This window comes from Parus major, chromosome 18 (assembly GCF_001522545.3).
Source record: "Parus major isolate Abel chromosome 18, Parus_major1.1, whole genome shotgun sequence".
Classification (NCBI taxonomy): Eukaryota; Metazoa; Chordata; class Aves; order Passeriformes; family Paridae; genus Parus; species Parus major.
In genome coordinates this window covers 6,604,126-6,630,639 of record NC_031786.1, presented here as the reverse complement: position 1 = coordinate 6,630,639, position 26,514 = coordinate 6,604,126, and the positions used below count along the sequence as shown (strand labels likewise).

Genomic DNA, 26,514 nt, shown 5'->3' with positions numbered 1-26,514 from the left:
AGCCATGATTTAATACCAGGCATTTTCAAAGACAAAAGCACTATGCTCCTGGCCAGAGCTCAAAAGAAAAATGCCCACTGTTGGATAGATATCATAGCTATTGCCATTTCTTCTTCACAGAGGGAAGGAAAAAAGCTAGAAACAGATTCAGACTAAGATAATAGCAAATTCATTATTAATGGCCGTTGTGCTGCCTAGGTGCTAGCACAGCCCTTTAAATGCACATTTAAAAGCAGGGATACACTTATAAATCCAAAATATAATCAGGGACAAAGAACTCTGGCTTCAGCTGCATCACAAGCTGTGGCTTATGTGTATTTTTAGAAAAATGTTTATTTTCCCAACAAGGACTACCTATAACAGGAACGGTCCCAGCACATAGCAGGACAAGTGACAGACCACTCAGAGGATAGAAAAGCTGCTGTGAAGATCTCTTCTTTCAGCAAGTGCCACTCAACAGCATCACAATATCCTTCCTCTTAAAAAAGAAGAGACAGAATTGAGAATATGCCCAGGAGCTTAAAGGAAACTACTCAGGCACATCAGGGGAGAAAAGGATAGAAGTGAAAAAGAGAACAAACCAGCACCTCTCCTAAATTTAACTTTTCCACCCACACTCAAGTAGTTTATCCCTCCTTTTGCAGGATGCAGTGGCTCAGGATAGATTTGCCTTGAAGTCTGAGGAGAGCCCCGTACCTTGTTAAACTGGAAAAGGTCGCGTTTGAGCCTCTCTCGCACTGGATCGTGTCCGGGTCTTAAGAACCTTCTCATCTTCCTTGCTGTAGTATCTTGGCAACAAAAATCCTAACAAAATAGAAAAAGAAAAGCCTATATAAACAAAAGCAGCCCAAGCAGAAAGCAGGCAGAAGTAGGTTATTTACTTTGGTTTAGCAGGTAACAAATCAGCCAGAGCAGACTGAGACAACATCACTATCAAGTGACTAAAACCTGATACTGGTCTAGCACAGCTCTCTGGTGCAACACTTCACAATTCCATTTTCACATTGGTAAAGCAAACTAGTACAGATAAAACAAAAGGATTCTAAAGAGGGTTTTGCACTTGGCCATTTTGTGATCCTTTGAGTTGACCTGATCCAAAAAAAATGCAAAACTGCAGTATTTGCACAAACATTCAGAAAACCCAACCTAAAGGCCAACTCCCAGGCTCAGGCATTATTGACTAGCATCAGTTTTCCCCCCAGGTAATCCTGCAGCTATTGAGCCAAAGAGAGAAAGAATCCCATTTTCAGGTCTCTCCATAGGCACAGCAGAAAGGGCGCTGTGCTGCCTGCAGGGGAGCTGCATTAATTATTAACTTGCTTTTGTAAAATATCAAACCGAACTCCCTGCTCGAGGTGGGGGTAGGGGAAGGGCATTTTGCACCTGCAATTTGCTGTGCTCCTGAAGCACAAAGCAGCGTGTCTCAGTGCCTGGGTTCTCACAGCGACAGGAGGATCCAAGCAGGACAAATCTGACCTGACTAGAAAGCAGCAAACAATCACACGGGGAATCCCAGGCTCCAGCTTCCTCCTCTCTACAGCCCAGGAGGCTGTCACATCTCCCCTCTGCACAGGTACTAAGTGACAAGTAAAACCCTGCCAGCTCAAGAGCAAAGGCTTGATTTCACATCCTGACAACTTACCCTGGTGTTAGGGTTCCTGCCTGCCCTGGCCATCTCCCACAGGCTGCAGTTTACAAACATTTCATTCAGTATTTTATTTTGATTTGCTGGACAGGGAGCAATTTGCCAGCTGCTCCATACATGACACACATGTGCAGTGATGCCAGAACTACAGAGGTGCAATGAAGGATCAGAATGGATATTATACATGGTCAGAAGAGGTTCATACACACCTATAGAAAGGTGGGGAGCAGGGGGCTGATGTTGCATGAGAAAGAGAGGGACCAGGAGCACCAAAAGAACTGGCAAGTGAACAGAGGGCCTTAAACCCTTCAAACAGTGGGGCTGGAGGTGAGTGACTGAGGGGAGGAGCTTTCACACCTGTACAGATGGGAACAGCACAGCTGGAAACAGGGTGGCTGCTTCTGTGCTCCTGCCAACAACAACGGCCTTTGGATAATGACCTAAAGCAATCACTCCTGAGGAGCTGAAGTTGTTTTTCAAAGAGTTCCTAGCAAGGCCTTGCACCAGCTGTGAAGGTCCAAAAGAAGGAAATGGTGTGATAAACAGGATGCTCCACAGGCATATTTTGAGAACTCCCTTTAGAAACTCCCTGAGCTTTAACTTGTACCTCTTTGTTGCACTAATGCCCTTTTACCTTCTCTGCTCATAATCCATCTCCAGCCACCTGTGCAGCACTGCCCTGAGCTCACCAAAGGCCTGCAATGTAACCCTGGTTTAGAGGACCAGAGGATCACATGAGGATCAATCACCTGAGTCACTTAGTCCCTAGAATTACTAGGATCTAAGTGACTGGAATATGTCACCTACATGACATTCCAGTCACCTAGAATCACTGGCAGCACCAATCACTACAGAAAAACTGGCTCTCAGCAGGACAGCTACAGGTGTCTGTGGAGACCAGCACATGCAGAGGTAAAGAATCTGCACAGAAACAAATGTATAAGGACTGCAGAAAAGAGGAAGAATAAAAGTGTGGCTTTCTTGGAAAGCAAATCCTTCTACAGTGATTTAGCACCTCAACTGAAATTTCAAAAATAGTGTCAGATTTTAAGTCTTCTTTAATTAGACATCCCTGAGAGAGGGATATATTTTCACAAAGCTACATTCACTTTAAGTTAGCAAAAGTTACAAAGCAGTGACAAGGTGCTGTGCAATGAAGGGAGAGCGTATCACACCCATGTATAACACACAACTTGCCCTTAGCCAGACAAGGAAAGGAAAGTGCCAAGGAGACGCACCCTTTCCCACTGTCAATCAATATCCTGGACCTGTTAAACAAGGCAAACCCACAGAGAAACTCTACTAATTACCCTCCCCACTTTAGAACAAAAGACCTCAGCTGTGCCAGCAGAGACAAACTCAGTGTTAGAAGCAAAGAAGAGGGGGCCTGATTTGAGAGACACAACATTTTAAAACTTGCTAGAATGTTTTATCCTGAGATATTAATGGCATCCTGAAGCATGCTGTTTGAGCCTGCTTATGCAAGAGCTCCAACATTCACACTACAGCCCACAACAACTTGTTCAACAGGCTAAGAAGTGTAGTAGTTAGTGAGCAGTAACTCACCTGAAGAACCATCACCCAGAAGGGCTGAGAGGATCAGAGAAGGCTGCAAAAGTCACCTCTCATAGGCTAATATCAGAGATTCTTTCTAACCAAAGAACCTTTGAGTGTCACAGCATGGGAGAGGATGAGAGGACAAACAGTTTTGAGCAAAGAAGAAATAGCATCCACTGCAGCACAGGTTGTCCAAGCAGAGTTAATATCAAAAGTTTACAAGACTCTTACCAAAGAGAAGAATTTTTGTTTTAGTACAATAAGCAAGTATCTCTTCTAATTCTAGAAATAGATTCCACAATCTGTATCATCTTATCTTCCAGATGCACATTTACATTTTAACATGCCAGTTTCTCTCCCACACACCTTTGGAGTCTTACATAAAACTCCAGCCCCATGTGCTCTGCAGTTGTCTGCCAGTCAGCATTTACAACCATCTGGTAACAGTTGTGGCTACCAGTAGCCAGAGAGGAATTCTCCAGTAGCCTCTGAAGCTATGCCAGGTCTGCATGTATCTAATGTTCTTATTTTCCAGGGAAACAATTCTTTAGGCTTTCAAAGACAAGTCTTTTACCAGAAACTATGTGCAACATTTTCTTCTTTTAAGATGCATTGAGGGCAGCTGTTTAGAGGCAACAATAGCCCAAGGCTGAGCCAACCCAAGTTTTGCTGGTACTCAGGACATGGACACCTGACAGCAGAGCTCAGAGTGCCCTGAACATCAAACTCCTGCTGCTTCCTTACCTAAATGCTCAGTTAAATACAGTAACATCCCCTTTTTCACCTCACTGGATTAGATCCAGACACAAAGCAAAATATCCTCTCTATTCATATAGAAAGGCAATTAAAGCACGAGTGGCAAGATGATCCTGTTTCCAATCAGAGACTAAGGAGCAGTTTAACATCACAACCAGATTTCATTCTGTCTTCCTTGCTCAGCTCCATTCATTTCAGGTGCTGTGAGACGTGGCATATGAACCCATAACCAATAGAAGGACAAATTCTCCTTCCCAGGAGCAGCATTAATTGTTCCTCACTGTTGAGTGTCACCAATCCAGAACTCCACGTTTTCCTTTGGCTTCCTTGCTTCTGCACACACCAATGTAGCCTGGTGCCTGTGCACAGCTTCCTGAGACACTCTCCATCATTTTCTCCACCAACTTGGCATGGGCTAGCAGGAAACTACCCTGCGCAGAAATTTGTTGCAATTTTTCCTTATGTCCTCCCATGAGAGTAGAATTTCCAGCCAAAATGTTGTAAGTCCCAATCACACAAGTTAATCCAGTCTTGCAAGAAGAGGAAGCCCAGGTCAGAAGTTTTTACTACGTAGACAGTATTAAGTGTGGATGCAGTCTCAAGTAAACCCCACAACAAAAACATACCCATAATGAGTTTATTTTGCTCACGTAGCAGAGCTGCAAGGTACCATCTGTGTGCTTCCTTGGCAACCTTTACTCAACTTGAACAGGTTTTCAATGGGATACAGTCCAAGAGCTTTATTTTCAAAATGCCAGCAAGTATCTTAAGAACTCTTAAATCCTGCCTTGATTTAGGTCTCCTTCTCATTCCCTTCTCAGCACTCCTTCCTGCTTACAGATCATTAAAGAGAGAACTTCTACCTATGCAGCTGATAACACTTTATCAACTCTGCTAAAATAAAAGAGGCCTTATCAAGCAGCTTTGTTTGAACTCCAGGCAGTTGGTGCTGCTATAACAAACTGTCACTACCATGGCCTTGTCTGAACCAGGTTCTCTCCCTGCACCCAAGAGTTTGCCTTGTTGCTGTTACCAACACAGTCAGCAGCAAGAGAAGAGAGGCTGGGTCAGCTGCACAGCAAAAAGCTCTTGCTTAGCACCAGTGATCTCACACCAACAGAACTGAGCAAAGTATCACTCAAATACCAGATTTATCACACTTATCAATTACAGGTGCCATGACTCACTGTGAAAGGTCAAGTTTAAGAACAGTTTTAGCTTGAAATCAATGAAACGAGCCTGAGCTATTCTTTAACTGTTCATCTCTACCACCCTGCTTGACTGTGACACTCTGTGAAGGCAGATACTCAAGAAGAAAGCACAAGCCAAGCAGAACAGCTAAAGCAATGGAAGGAGGAGTTGTACACAGAGACAAGTGTAAGACACCACCTCCTTTTCCCAGGAGAAGGAAGATGCTCTAACATTAATCTCAGTTTAATGAGACTATGCAGAGATCTCCCTTACACAACTGCTGAGCCACTGCTACTCCTCAGCACTTGCGGTTTCATTAACAGGAGAGCGTTCATGTGCACCTTGCATACATACAGTAGTCAGAGAGGAAAACCAAAAGATCCTCTAAAAATAATTTATTTCAGTGAACCTGGAGAGACAGACAGTGAAATGAACAACTGAACAGACTGTAGCAACACCAAGTGCAGTTGGCTGCCATCCCAAAACACAAGCAATATTAAATAAAATATCAAACATAATTTTTCCAAGAACTCTGAAAATAATTGAGAACTAATCACACAACTCAGGCAAGCCCATGTACTTCCAACAGCCTTGTGCTTGGAGTTACCAGGAACCGCCCACCTGCAATGAACTTGGGAATTGTGCAAACCTTGTGTGTCATTATGACTCCTATTGTGTTCTCCTTGTCATGGGGGCATGACAACACAAAGTTTCAAAATGCTACAGCAGAACAAAGTCTTTGCACTGGACAACATTATTGTCCATGATACAAAACCCTTTGTAGGCTTTGCTAAAAAGCATGAATCAGAGAAGTGGCTTGTAACTTTGGAGCACCACTTTCCACACAGTGGGTCAATGGAGCAAACCACAAAAACATTTGCTTCATAAAGCAACACAAAGAGATCCAGCTATGAGAAACTTTTATATGAGAACTAGAGCTTCCATACAATTTCTGCACAGAAACCAAACCAGTGCCTCCTTTGGCACTTTAAAGAAAGATGATGGTACTAGCAGTATCCCATACTTTTATTGTCATGTATGGCAATAAAATAAAAGACGTATGTTTAAAACCTCCCTTTCTCTTTAACATTTCTCAAGACTCTGGGTCAGCCAAGAAAAGACACACCTCTTCCATAAGCAATTCCCAGGAATAATTATGTTACCATACCAGAAGGCCACTGGAAGATAAAGGGCTCTCAACTGGTTTAACTCCTCCAGTACTTTTCTTTGGTCAGCTTTTATAGCAGATGTAATTTGTTCAAAGCCAAATAAGAGTTCCTCAGCACCATCCTATGAAGATGTTTGAGAACTCTTCTCCTTTTCCAATACTGTGAACTACAAAGAGCCCTTTGACAGGCTGCAAGCAGCAGTGAGCAGGATTAGGGACTGCTCACTACTGGCACAGCTCATCCTCATCTCCTCCACAGGCCAGTCTATCCCTGCAAGGAACGTGCCAGGATGCACAGAGGAGCCTTGGGACGTACCAGCACTTTGCATTCCACCTGCCAGAAGCACCAGCTTCCCGAATCAAAGCCAAGATAACCAGGCAGCTGCTCTGGGCACACAGCTTCAGCTGGGACTTGGTAAAGCCAGATATTCCAGTTGACTGAAGTGCTCTCATATGACTACAAAGAGCAGCATTCCCCATCAAATAAGACATGGCAACAGACAGCTTTTACTTCTACCATCTCAGTGGAGCTGTCCCCCTGTCCTGCCACTACTCCCCTAAGAGAAGAGCACAAGGCTTTGTGCCATTGGCTGCAGAAACACAGAGCCAGGAGTCTGATTCAACTGCTCTACACCATCCACAACACTAAACACAAACACACAAAGCTTTCTCCAACGCCAAGGTTAAGCCTCATCTCCAGGAGGGGAAACAGCAGCAACAGCCTGTTTCCATAACACAATGAAGGGCAACCTGAGACAAAGGCTGAACAACTTGTTTCACCGTTTTATTACACCTGTTTGCTGCCTGCTGGAAGTAATGTGCTCCTCCATCCAGCAAGTTCTCACAACTTTGGGGAGGGGAAAGAAAAAACACTAATAGTGACAAGATGCATTTAATACGGGCATAGGAGAAAAAAAAAAAAAATGAAACAAGAGAGAGAGAAAATGCTAACAGAATATCCCGAGGGAGTCAGTCACTGCAGTTCTTGTCTTCTCCAAGACCCGCTGCTTGGAGCCGGCGGCAGCACTGGGGACCTGCGGGGCCGGGCTGCGGGCAGGGGCATCTCCCACCGCAGGACGCGACGGGAGCGGCTCCCGCAGCCCCCGCGGAGGCTCCGTGCGCCGGGAGCGGCCCCGGCCCGGACCCGCTTGAGGGCCGGGCAGGAAGTCCCGGAGCGGCCACTGCCGCCACCTCCCCCGGAGAATCCCGGGATGCGGAGCTGCCGAGCGGTACCCGCGGGGGCTGCGCGCTCCGGCCGGGACAGACGCAGCGCAGCGAGCCCGGGAACGGACACAACAGCAAACAAAACCCCAAGAGTCCTCAGCACCGCGGCTGCAAGTTCCACGGGGAGATACTGCCAGAGTCCCCGGGTGCGCCGGGGATTCAGGTGCGGGCAGCCCCGACACGGCCGGCCTGGCGAAGTGAACCCCCTCAGGGGCGGGGGCACCAACGAGCACCTGCCGGCCCCGCCGCGCAGCTCAACACGGGCGGGCATGGCGCGGGCCGCTCCGGCGAGCTCTGCCGGGGCCGCGCCGGCCGGACCCCCCGCCGGGCGCTCTCCCGGTTGTCCCTCCCGCCTCCCCGCGAGGCCCCAGAGAGTGGCGCTCACCTGCGGGGGCTGGGGCCGGGCCGCCCCGGCCGCGCTCCGCTCCGCGCCCGCTCCCCCTCAGCTGCGCGGCGGCGGCGGCCTCGCTCCGCGGGCACCTCCGGGCGGGGCGCGGCAGGGCGGGGCCTGCTATGCAAATCACGTATATGGGCGTGGCATCTCATGCAAATAAGGCCGAGCCGCGGGTCCACCTCCCTTTCCGCCAGCTCGCTCATGAATAATTCAGCAGTGAGCTCGCTGCAGCCAATCAGGGAGCGGCGCCGGGCGGCTCGGGGAGCGCGGGCACCCGGTACCGGGAAAGGGCAGCGGGGAAAGGCCGGCAAAGCCGCCTCCGGGGCCGGGATCCAGCGCCCTTCCTCCCGGCTCCAGCCCCGCCAGAAAACTCCCAACTTTCACAGCCTTGCCTGAGAAAATAGACAGACTTTATATACAAGGTCGAAGCCTTCGCTAGAGAGAGGAACACAAGTCGCTGCACGGCCCGGCAGCAGCCAGCCCGTGTCGTGCTGCAGGGAACAGCAGATGGACAGGGAAGCTGTATGTATGTAGAGAGTAATGGCAGGCGAAGGTCTGCCCACTCTGCATCCGTGCAAAAGCTTGAAATTACTTCTGACAAGGCTCCAGTAACAGTATTTCACCCATGTTTCCAAAAGTAATGTTTTTCAATTAAATATTCAGCTCTCTCCTTGCAATGCTCAGCCGATCTGCATCACAGGCCAAAATGGAGCGGTGGTATCAGTCTGGATCATGCTTCTATTCTGGGGTGGGTAAAGGCACCATCAGATGTTATGGTGCTGAGCAAGGCAGCCACAGTTTCTCAATCCTCCCTTCAGTGGTTATTAAATTGTAATTGTCTTGTGCTGAATCAGGGAGTCTCTGCCCCAGCGAAACTCACTGGGTGGCTCTTGTAGAGTTCATCAATACAATTCCACCTTGGCATAAAGAGATGAGACTGATTGAAATCAACAGGAGTGAGTTTGACCTAATTCCAGGACAAACATGAGCCCTGTGGGTCAGGCTGGAGCTCTCCTGGCTACGCCTGTTCTTAGAAACTCCCTTCCCACTGCCTTTAATCTGTAAAACAGTCTGGGAGAATGCTGAGGGCAGCTGGGGCTGCCAACCCCGGCTTTAAGGAGAACTCTCAGAGCCAAAGCACTGCTGAAAGGAGGAAGAGGAGGGAGCGTGGGAGGAGCTATCAGACCCTCACCTCAGGAGAGCCCTGCCGACTTCCAGCATCAGATAACTGAGGTGTGTGTGAAACTGCTGGCAGCAGAGCCCCGGCACCCTGGGCTACGATACCTCTGACCACGCAGGAGGAAGATGAAGGATGAGCGAGGAAGAGGTGTCTGTGCCGCCAGGAATTGCACAGGGATGCAGGGACACCTCCAGGCTCTGAGTCACGCTGCCCTCCTCGGGAACAGGGCAGCGGCTGCAGCCAAGCGCACAAGGCGTAGGAGCAGGGTTACCAGGGTTACACAGCCATGGGCTTGTATGACCTTGAGCAGGCGTTCACCAGCTGCTGCTGCTCGGGTCCCAGTAGCCTCCAGTCTCCCTCTGCATAACCTAACATTTCTAGGGGAATTAAGAACCACACCAAGGAGCCTGTGTCGTTGGAAAAGGATTTTTTTATTGTTTAGCCTTCTCCACATCTCCAAGAGGAATTTAAAAAACACCAAATAAAACATATCTAAACCAGTTGTTATTACAGTTCTGAAAACTTTGATATCAAACGCAGCCATGCTTAGCTCACTTCCACCCACTGAGCAGACCTTCTGGCACCTGGCACTTTTGGCATAGAGGCTAAAGCAAATTTGGTACCTAGATATCCTGGTGGAGAGCCGATTGGAAGGCTCATGAGGAATTTGTAGCTTTTTCCTTTACTCAGGGACCTCCCATGTGCAAGAGAAATAACAAGGATCCACAGACAGGAAAGAGGATGTTGGGCTGAAAGAGAGGGGCTGCAGTTCAGCCCTGGTGAGACTGTCAGATGCAGTGTGGTGATAGTGGTGGTCAAATTTTAGCATGGCTTAACACTGTGTGGCCAAAATGCATCTCAGCACAGCTGCTGCAGGAGGCCAAGCTGCCTTTTGCAATGCTCTGGGGCTTTGTGACCTCTGGCTGATGAATTGTGTTCAAGGCACAGTTTCCTGCTCTGAAGTGTCTGGAAACGATCCTCCAGGTGACTGAGTTTATGGCTGTGCCTTTTTCAGACAAGAATCTGATCTGATGGTCGTTGGCACAGCTGAATGACAGAGGCTCAGGCCACCAGCACTGATCAGCTTATTCTGTCCCTGACTTACCTCAGTGACACTCCAACCATTCCATCGGTGTAGCACAGTGGTTCTTTACATGTGACAAAAAGATCACCAGCAAAGTGTTTTCTAATGGTCTACAGTCAGCAAAAGATGACTCAGGAAAGGCAGGCTGGTGGTCTGTGAGGTGAAAAAGCTGGAGAGCCAGCAGCTTCAAGAACAAAGCAGTGTGTACTCCTGCCCAGAAATGCCCAGCTAAGCCAAACACACTTGTGTGCTGTAAATTACACACTATGTCTGAGCCATCTGGGTGGATGAAGTCTGTAATAGCCAATAAAGTGGCCAACTTCCTACAGTTCCAGTTATGACAGGCTCTGTTTTCTGTAATATTCCATTAATCAGGAAAACAACTCCTGAGTAAAGCTCTTCCCTTTATCCCATCCCATTTCTGCAAGTGACAGCAACTTCAGTGATTAACATCAACGGGCAGCTTGAACTCCTTCAGTGAATAGAAGGTGATTTCTCCATGATCCACCAGCGCAAAGACCAGCGGGACGTCCCCACTCAGATACGTCACCTGCTTCAAAGCCCGCAGGGACGGGATCTGCTCATCAAAGCTACAGAGAGAAAAAAACATCCTGTTTGTTCTCCAAGCAAGGACACAGAGGCAAAGCTGTCCTGGCCAGACATCACAACAGCTCCCTTTGGCCTGAGGAGCTGGTAGTGATCCTCCCCACCCACTTCAGTCCAAGCAGGAGGCTGCCAGCCCTGAGAGTGAGTACCCAGCATGCTGGGAACTGGGAGCTGTTGAATCCTTTGCCAAAAACAAGGATAAGTGCACACTGCTCCACGCTGTGCCCACTAGATGAGGTTCACAGGGATATTGGCAAATGGCCAATCCACTGCAATCTTAATACCTTTGTGCTGGGAAGATCTTTAGGTTGCTGGTATTGACATCTGACCTGCTTTTCCCTCTTTTCAATTCTGCAGAGTCTGTTTGCTCATCAATGAAAATATTTATGCAACAAGGATCATCCTACTGGCTCATGACATACCTTAGTAAAACTGCATTACCACCTTCCTTGCTCTGTCTACTACAGCTGCAGAGAGCAGAGGGACAGTTTTAGTAAAGCAAAATGAGAAAAGGCAGAAACTGAACTTTGTACCTAGCTATGGAGTTTAAGTATCAGATTCTGGATCCAGCAAGAAAGGGGATACCTACCCTCTGATCTTAGTGATCTTAGCATTACACTTGACAAAGATGAAAATACTGAACCCATGGCTCAGAGCCTGTAGCAAGCTCTGGAGAGGTTCATCTCTGCAGAAATCCAGTGATCTGCACTGGCTGAGGATTCAGCTCCCACAGCACTGGGTTCTACCTGAATTTCACAAGCATTGCATAAAAGCTGTGGCTTCTTTCTCCTGACTCCCAGTAATACCCAGACATGAGCAGCAACCAGATGACCAAATAGTGTGGGTTGAGTGCAAGTGTGGGGGGAACGGTCAGCCACAGCCTCCAACAAAGGAGGAACTGAAAGAAAAAAAATCTTGGGCAGGACCACCCTCAAGGGAGACACTGATGACCTGTAAAGCTCACAAGATGCTGGGTCATTTACAGATCATTAGGACTTCATTTCCACAACAACAAACTGCAAAGTTTCAGAAATAGCACAAGACCCAGGGGTACCTCCGAACACACATCCTGACATGGGGCTTCCCAGGGTTCGTCTTCTTAAACTTGGACACAGCATCTGCTTGATACACGTTGAAGTCTATCTTCAAGGCCTCTGGGTCCTCCTGCAGCCTGCAGAGGAACACAGCCACACAGGTCTGGGATCGAAACACTGCAAGGTCCAGGAGTGAAAAGAGGGAGCGAGAACTCCCTTTAGTTTGGTCTACTTTTGACTAGTTTGGGTCCCTTGAAAGGCTTCACTTCTCAAAGGACTGACCCTGCACCGGTTCTAATTACTTTCCAGAGCTTTATTGTAGCCAAACCACAGCAAGATCCTCGCTCGCATCTACCCCACACCCTTGCAAGAAGCAGCACTAAGAAAGACAGGAGCAAAGCACTGCAGGGACTGCACACAAGCACCAAACAGACTCTGAGGCAGGAGCAGAAGCCAAAGTCCCAAAGCCAACAATTTTTAACCACCGAAGCACGGATGGCAGCACATTCCAGGGATGACGCACAGGTGAAACCCAATCAAACCTCTAGAAAAGATACCTGGCTGGGGTGCAGAGAGGGAAGGGCGGGGTAAGAGAGGAACCCTGCTGTTTTAATTGGCTTGGAAAGCCCTGGCTCTGTGGCTGAAAGACCTGGTACTTCACGGAAATGCCACCCCCTCTCTAGAGACGCAAGGGGGTCATGGAGCAGAGCACTGGACTCTCTTGGCACCCTGGATGTGAGGCAGCTCCCAAACTGCTGCTGGGAGCACCTCACAAACAGGGACAGTCACAAGACACTCCCTGCTCCCCAGGAGCTCCCAGCTGACTGGCTGGATACTAACCGGGAGGCTCCGTCCAGGATGTGGGAGGGCTGCAGCACACTGATCTGCTGGAGAAGCACAGCTGGAGGGAGAAGGAATGGAAAAGGATCAGACCAGCAATTTCCCTCCCAGGGCACTCCAAGCGCTCCACACCACCCACGAACCTTCCTCCTCTGACAATGGCTGGCAGCTCCACAGTCACCACTGGCTACTACAAAGACCTCAACTTCCTCATCTCCTCCCAGCACACAGCCCAGACACTCTGCAGTTGCTTTGCATCTTGCTGGCCCTGACTGCACATGCCTAACAGCCCAGCAAGAAGGAATGCAATACAGCAGGACATGGGGAATGGATTAGAAGCCCTCCCAAGGCCCTTTTATCCTGGCACTCGAGTGGGCTATAGAAAGATTCTCCTGATCAAAGTACTGCCCCCAAGACTGATGTTCAGCTTCTCCACGTCATCCATTTTGCTGCTGCATACCAGGCACTCTTTCTCAGAGCTGGGGGGGGTGGAAAGAATAGTCCCTGTCAAATTCCCAGAACCACTACCTGGTGAGGTCACTTCTTCTGGCCGCAGCAGTGGTGTGACAGCTTGGTCCCACAGGTGTGACGGTCGCTTCCAAACCCTCTGCTGTCTCCTCTGTTCCAAGAGGGCTTTGTACTCCTGCCAGTTGGAGCAGCGCCTCACCTCCTGGTCAGCGTTGACACTGCTCTTGTATCTGCTCTCCCTCTCCCGCTGCTTCCTCTCCTTCCGTGACAGCTTCTCCTGTTTCTGGTTGATCCGTGTGCACCACGAAGCTGCGTCCACCTCCCTGCCCGGCACGTTCTCTGGCAGGAGCCTGTTGTCAGGGGAGGGCAGATGTGTGCACGGCTGATCTGAGGCCACGTTGGGAAAGGTGATGGTGGTAAAATCCCAGCGGGTTGCATGGGTGCCAGAGCTGCTCTCCTTGTGATCTCCAGTCTGCCTGCTGGAGAAGCTCAGAGAGTCGTTTTGTCCTGTATCAAGAGGAACTGGCACTGACTCCCCCTCTGCACTGACAGCATCTGGTTCCTTTGGCTGCACTGACAAGGGATTTTCATCCATGGGAATGGAGTCTCCATGGTCATCTCCATCTTTGCCGGAGGTCCCTTCAGCTTCTGGAAGATCTTCGTATATTTTATGTTTCTTCTCATGCAACCTAAAGACAAAGGAACAGTAAAACATTCAGGGAGAGCATGTGGTAGAACTTTATTTCTTTTAAATCCTTCCTGGTCCCTGCTAACAGGAAGAATGCAGTCAGCCAAGCCTGAAGGGACAACAGTGAAGGTGGCAGGAACCCCCAGACAGATCTGCAAACCCTTGACAACAACCTCCTTGCTTGTGAGACAAATGAGAAAAGAAAAAAGCAGGCTAAACAGTGAATGCCAAAGGCAGAATAAACTTCTGAGAAGTCCTGCAGAAGGTTTGACTTCAACACCCAAGAGAATCCCAGCCTTGCTTTGTACAGACAATATTCCCAACCTGCCATGCCAGATCCACAGCCCAGACACTGACCCAAACACCTCCATGCAAATATGATGGACTTCTGCCAAAGCAGCACAGGCCAGGCAGAAACCTGCCAGCCAGCACCTCTTACTGGTGTGAGATTCAAACCCTGATTCCAGAGAAGATGGGGCAGTTCTTAGACCAGCAGTTTAATCTCCCAGTTCCTACAATTCCACAACTCCCCAGGAACTGATTTCCTGTCAACAGAGACTCTCCAATCTCGTCCTCCCCGTTTCTGCAAGGCTGACGCCACCTCCTGGGAACTGTCAGAATTATGAGCAAAATTACTCATTGTCAGTTTGTGGTGATGTTTTGGACACATGCAAGCCCCAGGACGCAACTCTGCTCTCTGCTGTTGAGTCTTGGCATGTAAACTGGACTGAGGAGGTGGACAGATGTGCATTATGGTAGCTGTGCTCCTGCTGAAAAAGACTAGGAGGAGGCACCTGACGTGTTCCTTTAGCACTGACCTCTCTACCCTTCTTCTGTGGCATCTCAGCATCAAAACCGGGGGACCTGGGGGCAATATGTCCCTCTTAGCCCTAGCATGAAGCACACATGTGACAAAAGGGAACACTGCAAAGCGTTCAGGAAAGTGCTGCACAGCTTGGGGACAGCCAAGAGCAACTGTGCCAGACAAGGTCACCTTCAGCAGGAAGGCCTGGGGACACTGCAGCAAAGCAGCTGTTCCTGAGCCACCGTGGTCTGAAGAGGACTGGAGAAGGCTTTGAGCCACATCCTTACCGGGGGCTGGAACTCCTCCTCCTCTTGCGATGGTGTTTCCCAGAGTTCTTGCAGTGACTTTCCAAGCTCAGCTGCCTCTCATAGGGAGACGGGACAGTGCTGGAAGAGACCAACACAGAGGCTGAGAGCAAGGTGAGGCAGTGGAACTACCATCTGCTCAGCCCCCAGGATACAGCAATCAAAGGCACAGAAAATGCCCAAGTGGGACCAGGATGGCCCTCAGTTCATGCCCCATTTCATGTTCCAAATCACCTCCTCAGGAGGGAGGAGCAAGGAAGGGTAGAGTGCTACTTTTAGCCTTTAATCCTCTCAAGAGGTGGAATGCAGGCCAAAGTCCTCTTCTCTGCCATTCCCTGGGGCCAGGCAGTGGGTACAGAGAGTCTCAGGGTCTTCAGGAAGGAGAAAGCAGCACGGGAAGGAAAAGTTGGTTACCTGGGGTCAAATCTCAGTACAATATAACCCAGTTGCTTCAAGTGGCTGAACACCTTAGAGCAAAGGAAAGCAAGACAGTTAAATGACAGCCCTAAACAATATTTACTTCAGTTCCACTATGACTGAGTGAACACAGTGTGGCACTGGCAGAGGAGAAAATGCCAGGGTTAGGACCCAAAACAAAGGTGGGGAAACAGGAACTGAACATCTGGAAGAAGGTGAGTGGGAACAACTGAGGATGACTTCCCTCCCCTTCCCTCCCAGATCATCCTACCCTGCTTCCAGCCACTTGGAAGAGCTTGTGTGGCAGAGGCTGGGCTTTCTGCCTTCATCCTCCTGCAACAGCTGGAGGTCCCAACACACCTGGTAATGTGATAGGCTCATTGCCTCCTGGCACAATAGGGTCTCATAGGCTTCCTGGATTGACAGGGGCACATCTCTGTAAAAGAGCTGGACAGAGCCCTGCAGGGCAGAAGCTTGGTTTGAACCACAGGAACAAATCCATGCAAGCTCACACCAGTCCTTTCCCTCAGCTGGTCCCAGTACCCTCCCTGACACAATATCCATCTCTCCCCATGAGCCACCTGGACTACTTACAGTCCCTTCCCCATACCCACGTAACAGGCTTTGATAGAGAGAAATAAAAAAAACCTCTCTACAGCAAAGACATCCAGCTGAGCCCTAAGCAGCATTTCTGCAAGCAGAGGAGCACTGAACACAACATGGTCTCACTCCTCTGTCTGAGACATTTAAATTTCTTTTTGCCATATATACTAGAAATAAATCCCAAGCAGCAGCTCCAAAGATCTCTGCTTAAGCTGAATGAACTGGACACAGATCCAACTAACACACTCTGTCAGTGACACAGAGGATGCTTGAGAGTACAAGGTCCAGCAGCAACACACTAAAACAGACAATTCCTTGTGAACCAGATGTTTATCAGTTCCTCCAGCTCCTCCAATCGGTGAGGACCCAGTGCCCTCATCCTACTTACACACTCCAGCAGATACAGAGCTTCCTCAGGCAGCAGACATTGTTTGCCTCGCTCCGAGAACCCCATGGTGTGCCAGAACTTTCCCTGGAAAAGGAACACAAATCCCTGATGGGCTCTGGCTGTTCCCTGCTGACAACCAGGCTCCCTACCATAGCAAGAAGCAAATTAAGGAATCTGTGAGGCAGCAGGAGATGATGGCACTGAGCACACTCTGTAGCACTTACCGCAGGGGACTTCAGCTCCACGATGCCCTGTTCTGGCTTCCACTCAGCTTTCACCAGATTCCTCCTGAGAAGGTTAAAGATTAGTCTGTTACTGCTAGCATGGCCTACAGTCAGCTCCTGGTGTAGCAACACAACAAGCTCAGGAAGGTGTCAAAAGGCAGGAAATTTCCAGGTGGCATTTTTACAAGACATTAGAAAGACATCATCCCCTGGATCTAGCAGCACCACTTTACCATCACCAACCAGTTAAAAGTGTCTTTAGTCAGCACCACACAGACATGTCCACAGGCTACAGCAGCTGGCTGGAGATGCAAGGCCTAAGCCAGGATATGTGGATATTGAGGCACTAAGACAGGTTGCCCAGAGAAGAAATTCAAGGCCAGGTTGGACGGGGCTCTGAGCATCCTGGTCTAGTGGAAGGTGTCCTTGCCTATGGCAGGGAGTACATCTTTAAGGTGCCTTCCAACCCAAACCATTCCATGATTCTGTATCATACAATTGCTCAGCTGCTGCCAAGACATCCTCAAATCACTCTACCCCACCCACGGGGACTCACAGGTAAAAATTAATAGCTGTAGGCCAAGCAGAGATGGTTGGTGTTGAGAGGCGGGTGTGAGTGTCTCCCAGGTGATAAGTGCCAACATCTGGCAGCAGGGTTGAAACCACCAAAACTGATAAACTAGGGACACTGACACCTGATCAAATCTGCACAAGGCCACACAGGAGCATCAACAAGACGCTCTGTAACTTGGATCATGCCCAAGAAGGCAGTGACTGCTACCTGCAAAGGCTACAGGATTTACACAAACACCTGTAAAAACCAAGAGCCCTGTGAAGAACTTTCCGAAGTCACAGGTGTGCCAGCATGTCCCTGTGTTCCTTCAGGGACAGCCAGGCTGTGTCGCACTGCTGCTGCTCCAACCGGGGCATTGAGTGCAGGTGAACTGCGTGGGGCTTACTGTGCTGACCAGCACCTCCTGCTATCAACAGCTCGATCCCACCCGTAACCCCCGAGCTGTGCTCTGCCCGCAGGCATCACCCCTTTCACGGGGAAAGCCATTCCCCGCGCCTCTCCCAGGGATGGACTTACGGCCGCCCCGGGCGCTCCTCGGACAGCAGCTGCCACTGCTCTTGGGAGCAGCGCCGCAGCCTCTCGGCCTGCCAGGCCGAGCCGTCAGGGAAGAAGTCCTTCTGCCCGCGGCCGCTCCCCGCGGCCTGGCGATCCTCCGGCTGCTCCGCCGTGCTGGGGAGGACAGCGGGGTGGTGAGGGGCAGGAGAGCGGCCCGGAGCTCCGTGCGGCCGCCCAGCCCCGGGACACGGGCAGCCCCGGACTGCAGCGCTCGCTCGGCCTGCCCGGTCCTCCCGTACTCCGGTAGCCCTTCCGGATCGCCGTACCGGGGATTCCTGCGGTGCTTCCCCAGGCCCCGTCACCTCCCCGGCCTCCTCATGGGTGGTTCCCGCCGGTGCCTACTTTTCCCCGGTACCGCAGGTTCCGCCGGTGCCTCCCAGGTGCCCCATAGAGCAGGCTCCCCCGGTGCTCCCACGACCTCCCGAAGCGCGGGTGCCTCCGGTTCCCCACGGCTCGTCCTCAGCCCCCTCACCGCGAGTTCCCCCGGTGCCTCCCCGCTTTCCCCCCCGCGCCCCACCTGAGGCGGCGGGACCCGCCGGGCTCCATGGGCACGTGCAGGACCAGCGTCCTTCCACCGCCGGCCACGAGCGCCGCCAAGAGGGACGGGCGCCCCCACCGCGCCCCCTGGCGGATCGGAGGACCGAGAGCGGCGGGAGCCGAGCGGCGGGAACCGGGCACGGGGAATGGACCGGGAAGGGACCGGGAAGGGACCGGGAAGGGACCGGGAAGGCACCGGGAAGGGACCGGGATCTGAGCTACCTCCGCTGAACACCTGCTGCTTCCACTCCCTACTCCGCAGCCGGGATGGGGAGAAGGGAGGGTGAAACAAATCGTGAGTTGGAATAAAAGGCAAGAAGATCACGCATCAATAAATGATAAAACAGGCTGTGTTTTAAAAAAATAATAATAATAAAAAATTTTTAAAAAATTAAAAAAATTATTTGTTGCTAATTAATATTAGTCCCAGGCTGTAAGTCTACCCAGACTTAGGTATCTACTCTGTGCTTCTGGAAATTAATGCAGCACCTGGACCGCCTGTCCCTCCCCTCTTCCACCCAACCATGCTGCTCACAGGACCTTCTATCACGTTTCCCCCCTCTCTCCTCACTGCATTTTGCCCTTTCTTAAATACATTTCCTCAAAGGAAAATAAATTTTTAAATGATAAATTCTTAATAATTGTTATATAAATAATTCTTAAATTCTCATAAATCCTTAAAATCTTATCAATTCAATAAATTCGTCAGTACATTTCCCCAGCATCACTGACAGGCTCAGCTGTGCCCCAACACGGGGCTGTCAGAAGCACGTGGAACCATCCAGAAGTGTCTGGAGGTGGCTGTGTCCTGCCCACTGGGGCAGGATGATTGTCCCTTCAGTGGTGTCACTGTTTCTCCTGGCTCAGGCTCCAGCGGTGGCGGTGGCATCAACTGCCTGGAGTTTGCAGCGATCCAGTGGGGCTGGAAAACACAAAATCCCCCTGCACCACAGCCTCACACCTCTGCCAACACAGCTGGACTGGCTGCCAGGGAAGGCATGGACAGATCTGATGGGGAAACACACCAAAAGTTCAAGTTTCACCTCAAACCCGTCTCCTGTTGCTGTGGGATATCTCACAGGAGGCACTGAGCCCCAAGTAGGAAAAACAGCTTTTCTCCCCACCAGAATCTCTGGTTCCAACTGTGGTTTCCCAATAAAAGCCTTTTGACAAGATGCCAACATAGGGAGATGAATGTAAAAATCATTCCCTTCCATTTTCCACTGAAATTATTTAATTTTTGCTTCCTGCCTCATTATTTCCTCCTCCTGAATTGAGCCTTCACCTTGTGAGAGGGTCAAGTGATTTTGGCCAGCAGTGCCTCTCCATGGCATGTGGGGGGACAAGAACTCATGGATGGGGCAAGGGGCAGAGGCTGTGCAGGGGCAGTGCTTTTTCATCCTGATTTCCAAAAAATACATGTAGTTTGGAGTCTGCTGGTATTGCCTGATTATCACATAATCCCAGGGCTCCACATCCTGTGGCTTTCAACTTTCAGGCTGTCACCCCTTTGTTTAGCTCAGTCTTCCCTTAAAATAGCTGTGTTTAAATTGCTCAGGGAAAAGCTCTGATCCAGAATTTGCTTTTGTCACCTACTGTGATTACAAGACCCAGAAATGTCAAGACTAATCTCAGTTCATGTTTCTTTTCAATACTGGGATTTTAGCTGTCATGTGGTGGGGGGATGTCCTGTTCCTCTCAGGGGCACCAGCAGAGCCTTGTCAGGATGGGACTAGTGTTCTCCCCAGCTCAATCTTCTTATCAGCCCTAATTCTGAGTGTCATCAGCTGGGTGTGGGTGGTCCTGGGGGGCTGCACTTCCTATTCTTCACTTACAAATGGAGGGTGAGGGGCATCTCCTTTTGCCCTTTAGATATTCTGGGTTTGAGTTAGGATTTTTAGCGTTAGGTTTCTGTCCAGCTGCTTTGAAACTGTAGCTGTGGTGCTTATGGTGAGGGTTTTTTAATGGGTTTCCTTCCTTAAATTTGGGGACTTTTTACCTTTGCTTAGGGTGGAACCTGAATGTGTTTTGAGTGGAGTTTGACTCTGCTGGGTTCTCTAGACAGGTTTGTGAAAAGAAGCTAAAATAACGATCACTGAGCTGAGCAGTGGTGAAACCTGGCACTGTGAGTGAATGGTCTGCTCTGGGGGGTTCTGGGAGCTTGAATAATGATGGATATGGGACTGTGAGCTCAGAGGCTGCCAGGGAGGAAGTGTGGGTGTGTGGCACCAGGGAGCAGAGCAGGATCCAGCTCTTGCTGTCTGGGGGGCAGGGGAAGCCACGGAGGAAGCTGATGGTAGAGGCTGTGATGAACAGGCCAGGAGACCAGCTCCTTTTAGAAAAGCCTTTATTGAACAGGACAGCTCTGGGGTGGGGGCCCAAGGGGTCACGCACACCATCACTGCTCCCACAGGACACCACAGAAGAGGAGGATCAGTGCAGTTTTGTCACCAGGGCAGAGCTGGGCCTTCCTTCCTCACAGGAGTCCCCAGGAAGACTCCTTCTTTTAGCCTCACAGTCTAGAGTGTCATCCTAGTTGAGTCCCCTCAGGTTATGTAGGCCTCTAGAGGGAAGTCAGGGGACTCCTCTGGGTCTTCCTTGTTCGATGGTGGTGTTTTTATTCCTTCCTTTTAGTGTGGCTCATTGTTTCGGGGTTTTTTCCAGTCTGGGTGCGTCCCATGAGTCTCTGGTCTCTCGTTTACATAAAAGGCCTTATGTCCTCCTCCTCCTCAGGGCCCAGCTGAACACAGTACAGCAGCTTGGGGCAGGGGTACAATGTTGGCATGTGGGAGTCTAGGAGCAGTGGGGGCAGGGCCTGGCTGAACACGGAACAAGAAACACAGGGTACAGCAACTTGGGACAGGGGTACAAGGTAAGTAAGGGGTTTACAAACAGTAACCGTAACATGTTATTCTCAACAGAGGCCAAAGCTGTTCCTGACTCCCTTGTGGGACACTGCCAGCATCCCAATTGAGAAAGGGCTTCATTTGACTGGAGAGACAGCACACTGAGTATACCAGAGCAGTGCATGTGGGCTCTTGGAGCAGGTGAGTGTGGTGCATTTGCCCACTTTGCTGTGGTGTTTTTTGTTGGGTTTTTTTTTCCTGATTTGGAAAAAATGTTAAAGAAAATGTAAAAAGACCATTAGGATTAAAAACAGGGGCTGGCTGACTCTTCTGAACAGGGCAGCTTGCTCCTGGTTCTCCCTCTTTCTTCTGACTCTGTTCCAGTGGGGAGCAGAGCTCGGGTGTGTAAGGATGGGTTTGAGTCCTTCCAGTCCTTTTCTGCTGTGCTGAAATTGTGTTTTGTAGTCCCTGTAGCCACAAGTTCCTTGTGGTTAACTCCTGGATGAACTTGGTGTAAATAGATGCAGTGTTTTTTGAAAAAAACAGGATAAGGTTTGGCCTTGGGATTGTTTGTCTAGTTTCATGTAGCACAGTGAGGTGGGAATTGTATGCTCTGTGCTGGAGCAGAGCAGCTCTGCCAGGTACAGCTACCTGCTTTAATCCTTGTGTTAACAACTCCTGCAGTTCCTGGCAGGGTGTTTGGAAATATTTTAGTAATTCTGCAAAAACCAGCTGTGCCTCAGACTTTACAAATGGCAACACTTGGAAAGCAATATCTGAGATGGATAACATGGCCCATCCTCTTGCCTTTGTTGCAACCCATGGAGTATGTTCTGCTACAAGGAGGATTTGTGTGTAGATGCTTTGTGTGATTTGGGACAGAAAAGGATATTACAAATATTCAAGGCCAAGATGAATGGGGCTTTGAGCCACCTGGTCTGGTGGGAGGTGTTCCTGCTCAAGGCAGGGGCCTGGAAACATATGAGCCTTAAGGTCCCTTCCAACCCAAACCATTCTATGATTGTATGAAACTCCCTAAAACTGGCAAGTGCTTTAATTTTTGTGTGTGCTGCAACACCTGCAGTGTTATCACAGTTGCTCTGAGCCATGCCCACATCGTGACTGCCCAACAAACCTGCAGTCATGGCTTAGCTGTAGTTCAGCAATCAGCTGCCTGATTTTTATTACATTTAATTATATTCTAGTGGAAACATCTCAATTCAGAGCATCATTTAGACAACTTAAACTTCTTACAGTAGACCATGAGAAGGGGTTGTTTGGCAGCCTGTTCCAAGAGGATTTGGCAGACCTTGAACATACACTGAAGTATTTGGGTTTGGATGCAAAGCAGGTAATGGTGTCAGGTGTTACAGCTTGTCTGGGAAGTGTGGGATCTGTCTGTTTTCTAGCCTCACCTGGGAGTCTTTTGGCAAATTCCTTATTGCTTTAGGATGTCTGTGATCATTCCTACAGTGTTTTACAGCCAGGAGTTTGGGCAGGGCAATGGAAATAGAGTTTTTTCCAAACAGGAGATTACTGAGGAGGATTTCTGGGCTAAACCTCTGTTGTCACTCATCAGGGTTGAGCTTGGAAGATAGAAGGAGATTTTTAAGAAAAAAACCAAACCAAACAAACATGTCTTTGAGAACAGGACTTTGGGGATTAGGCAGTTAAAATCTTTCCATAAACCACCATGTGCTCTCGTTTGCCGACATCTACCACTGCCTTCTGATGGCTGAGAAATGGAAACAGCTTAAATTTCTCTCTCTTCTAAATCTGTGGTAGAAATTGCCTTTTGTGTAACTTTCTGTACTGCAGGACAGTTCTTGGGGCTCTGCTTGGTGGCAGGAAAACAGAGTTAGTGTCGTTATGCAGGGCTGTGGTGCACAATCAGCTACTGGAAACCCCAGTACTGATCTGAGTCTGAGCTTTTAAATGCCACTGGAGCTGCTGTCTGTTAGGCATCTAAGGATTTATTTGCAATCACTTACTGGAAACTGCACTTTGTTAATTACATGTGAAAACCAAGGAACCATGGACTGAGTCCAGCAAGATTGACTGAAATAGTTCAGAGCCTTTCTTACCTCAGTGTTGCACTGGGCTGGGTTGGGAGAAATGCTGAGTTATTTCTGTCTGGAGAGAATAACTGAAGCTTTCCTCATTTCCCCAATTTGCCTTGGCATCCTGCTCATGATTCAGCTGGACAGACTGACGCTGCTGTGCCTGCCTGGGGTGAAAGAGCCTCACTGTGCAGAGTTTGAGGCTACAGATTATGCTCCTTGCTCAAGTTTCATAATTTCTGCCATGTGTTTGTGCTCACCAGGTAGTTGGAAATGTCTTCCCTGGCTTTGGTCTGGAGAAGCACTCAAAGTCCTGCTGGTTCTTGCTGGGTATTCCATGAAAGGAGATGCCTGGCAGGGAAATGCCTTCAGGTTGGAGACAAGTGACTGAGTCAGGACACCTAGGGTGCCTTTGGCTAGTGCTGAAGACTGAGGGAGGAAATGTTGTTTAAGGCAAGGAATTGGGAGATTAAGGATCTGCTCTGCAGTGTCTCATTAGCTTGTGAGGCTTCAGGCTATTCCTTACCTGTTCTGTGCATGCCAGGCTCTAAACCAAATAGAACAAACATTTCATGCCATGCTTGTGTGGCTGAGTCCATAAGCAGGATGAGATGTGGAGCAGCAGCTAACTGTGCTCAGAGAGGGTGAAGGGCTGTTCAATGTCTGCAGTCCCAGGACCACTGAACTCTCTTCTGTGTCTGTGTTTCAAAGGTCTTTGCTTAGTTTATTTGGAATGCTGGTGTGCGCCTCTCCGAGCTCTTGAGTTTAATTCAAGTGCTACAGCAAGAGTTTAGAATAATGATGGTGTTTTAACAGTTCCAACAAACAAATCAGCCTTGTGAACACCAAGTGCCATCCACAGCACTGTGACAGGTTGAGGCAGCTTCAGTCACAGCACTACAGCAGGTTGATTTGTTCTTGGTACACAGGGCTAAAGAGGATGCTGCTCTCTTCCTTTTCCTATGGGGAAGCAAACTGCCAGCAGTTTTTGGATGGAGTGGGAAGGGATGAGTCTCCAGCTGGCAGCTGGTGTGGAACAGGCACTGAGGGGTGGGAAGTAAGGCTGGTTTTGATTATGTTTTGTGCTGTTTGAAAACTGGGCTGCTGCTTGAAAGCTGGCCCATGGCAACCCTTGTGGGGTGGGCTGGAGAAGCTTGCATGCTCTGCCCTGAGGAGGAAGGTGGGAGGAGGCTTCATGTGATGATTGTTGACTCCTTTGTGTGATGCTTCTGCTCTTTCTCCACCAGCTTTCACTCCACAGCAGCACTTCAATGCTGGGAGAAGGTTTGCCACTATATGACACTTAATAACCCCCTTAATATTCTCTTTGGTCTCCCTCCCTCCTGGATGTGTGGCTTCAGGAGCCAAGCTGGGAGCCTGATGGGGTTGATGTGATGCCCAGAAGGTCTTCGGTACCAAGTGTCCCACTGCCTGTGGGATAGTGCCCTGTCTTTTGGGGCCATGAAATAGGTATGAAAGACTCTGACCCCTGCACAGGACTGGTCTTGATGTGACACTTCCCAGCCAAATGCTACTTCTTGCATTTGAAGCTGTACACAACTTTCAGAGCCCACACCAAGGCTATTTTCTGGCTGTAGCTCCCTTTTGTTTTAAAATTATAACCTGAGAGTTTTCTCTCAAATGTGTGCATGGTATTTTGTGTGATTGGATTCCATCTGGAGTAAAAAGGCAGGTTTGTAGGAGTGGTGCATTTCTGCACTGAAAGAACTGTGTAAATTGAAAATCACTCTGTGCCTGAGGGCTGTTATCTTTCTGCCAGTCACATTTGGGTCTGGGTGCAGATTGTAAAGGCAGTTGTCTGCTTTTTGCTCTTCAACAAGGCTTTATGCTGAAGGATAGAGTAATTTTCACCTGACACAGCAAAGGTATTTTTTTTTTTTTAGTCCTCTAAAACCACACTGGCAGGAGATATGTTAGATGGGGCACTTGGGGGAGGTATGGAGTCCTGTCTGTGTGTGCAGCAGCCCTGGGACATTTGGATAAATATTGCATGTGGCAGCTCCTGCCACACATGTAGGGACTGTCCCATAAATCTTTCCCAATAGCCAAGCTGCTTTCCCCTCTTTCTCCCATGAATTTGTTGCTAAAAATTGAACTAATTTGAAAACTGGTATCCATGCTGGGCCCTACTGCCTGTGCTTGCCTCAGAAGTTTGTAGAGCTCCTGGCTGTTTTGGGGAGTAGTTTATGTCCTGACAGCTGCTGCTGTTGGTCATCCTGGGAGCAATCAACTTCACAAGGGCTGTACCTCTCACTAGAAACCTCTGCACACTTGAGCTGTGCTTCACATTCGGCTTCAGAACAGCTCTCACTGGTGTGCAGCTAAATTAATGTTTTTATTTAATTGACTTCAGTTGGGAGCACAGAGAAGTGGTGACAGGAATCTCTCAATGTCCATCTATGAGGTTTTAAAAGGTGTGTTCAGGCTGAACTTGAGGGACAGGTTGGGATGCAATCTTTGTATGTAGTGCTCTGAACAATGACTTGGAAAAGTGAGGGTGATGCCACTGAAGTGGGCAGCCATGCTCCTTTCTCCTGAGAGCCTCATTTTCCTTTTTCCAGGCATTGCTGGGAGCTGTCAGTAGCTGTAGGGATGGGCAGATTTAAGGAAGGAGCTGTTGCAGCAGAAATGGCTGCACAGTGTCAAGTCGAGCCAGGCATAACTTTATACTAATGCAATTGGAGAAACTTTTTTTATTTTCCCTTGGTACACTCCTGAAAGGAGATGGAATTTATGCTGAAATACCTGGCAGCAAGCTGCCCTGCATGCAGGGGACAGCATGAGGATGGAGTTTAGTTGGAACTGATCTGCAATGTGTGTGAGCAAAGATCCCAGCAGCCCAGAAGGATTTGGGGTGGCAGCAGGCAAGGTTAAGCCCTTTGGCTACACCTACACATGCAGAGGTAACCGTGGATACAGAAACCCTTCTGTTATCAGAGTGCAGTGCTGTAACAGGATGCCTGCCCTGGCTGATGGTGCTGGAGTGCAGCCCTGCTATCGAATGGGTGAAATGCAGGAGCCTCCCAGGGGCCGGAGGATGGGAAAATCTCCCTGCCTTTTGCTGCTGGGTGGGAAGGAGGATTGGTTTCAGGGTGCAAGGCAAGGGCAGGGAGGTGATCTGTTCCCCCTTTTGAGCCAGAAATGCTAGAGTGACTCCTACAACTTTGGTATGAGGGGTTTTTAAAAGGATACTGAAAGCTTGGAAGGCATGGGGAAGGAAATGCCTTGGAGGGAAGGAATGCAAGAACTCAGTCTGCTTAGTCCTTATCAAATGAAGGACTGGGTGACTTAATTACACTTAAGTACTTTTCCAGATAGCAAAGAGCACTTTAATTGTGCAAAAA

At 49.3% G+C, this 26,514-nt stretch overlaps 2 protein-coding genes across 11 annotated transcripts in view; both read right to left on the bottom strand.

The window, feature by feature from the left end:
* Nucleotides 1–8,006, bottom strand: part of LLGL2 (LLGL scribble cell polarity complex component 2) — a 33,025-nt gene extending 25,019 nt beyond the window's left edge. For 4 of the 5 annotated variants that reach the window (XM_015646045.1, XM_015646048.1, XM_015646047.1 and 1 more), the window contains exons 1-2: nt 7,927–8,006; nt 697–804 (exon numbers count right to left, since the gene is read on the bottom strand). In XM_015646045.1, the coding sequence (XP_015501531.1) occupies nt 697–771 (75 nt within the window). In that variant the 5' untranslated portion in view covers nt 772–804; nt 7,927–8,006. Of the gene's footprint in view, nt 1–696; nt 805–1,146; nt 1,244–7,926 lie in introns of those variants that run through there. The other variant, XM_015646046.3, reaches the window with a different exon arrangement.
* A 1,521-nt stretch (nt 8,007–9,527) lies between these two features.
* On the bottom strand, nt 9,528–18,327 carry TSEN54 (tRNA splicing endonuclease subunit 54). 6 transcript variants are annotated; one of them, XM_015646133.3, is made up of 12 exons: nt 18,224–18,327; nt 17,668–17,820; nt 16,578–16,641; nt 16,354–16,437; nt 15,723–15,821; nt 15,360–15,412; nt 14,928–15,026; nt 13,208–13,836; nt 12,680–12,740; nt 11,860–11,976; nt 11,228–11,272; nt 9,528–10,789 (listed from the first exon to the last, which is right to left on the bottom strand). In XM_015646133.3, the coding sequence occupies exons 1-12, from the start codon at nt 18,250–18,252 to the stop codon at nt 10,639–10,641; spliced, it is 1,584 nt and encodes a 527-aa protein (XP_015501619.1). In that variant the 5' UTR covers nt 18,253–18,327; the 3' UTR covers nt 9,528–10,638. The 6 variants fall into 6 exon arrangements, with proteins under 6 accessions (XP_015501619.1, XP_015501618.1, XP_015501621.1 ...); XM_015646132.3 differs by lacking the exon at nt 18,224–18,327 and adding an exon at nt 18,049–18,161; XM_015646135.2 differs by lacking the exon at nt 17,668–17,820 and having other exon boundaries at nt 18,224–18,267.
* Between the last annotated feature and the right edge of the window lie 8,187 nt (nt 18,328–26,514).

Excerpts from the sequence above, each read along its gene's own strand:
- TSEN54 (XM_015646132.3), bottom strand. The coding sequence starts at position 18,095 with ATGGGGCACCTGGGAGGCACCGGCGGAACCTGCGGTACCGGGGAAAA. Across the intron at positions 15,822-16,353 it reads CTCTGTATCTGCTGGAGTGT|GGCTCTGTCCAGCTCTTTTA; the intron begins GTAAGTAGGATG and ends TCTGCCCTGCAG. Across the intron at positions 11,273-11,859 it reads GTCAGGATGTGTGTTCGGAG|CTGTAGTAGACAGAGCAAGG; the intron begins GTACCCCTGGGT and ends TGCTCTCTGCAG.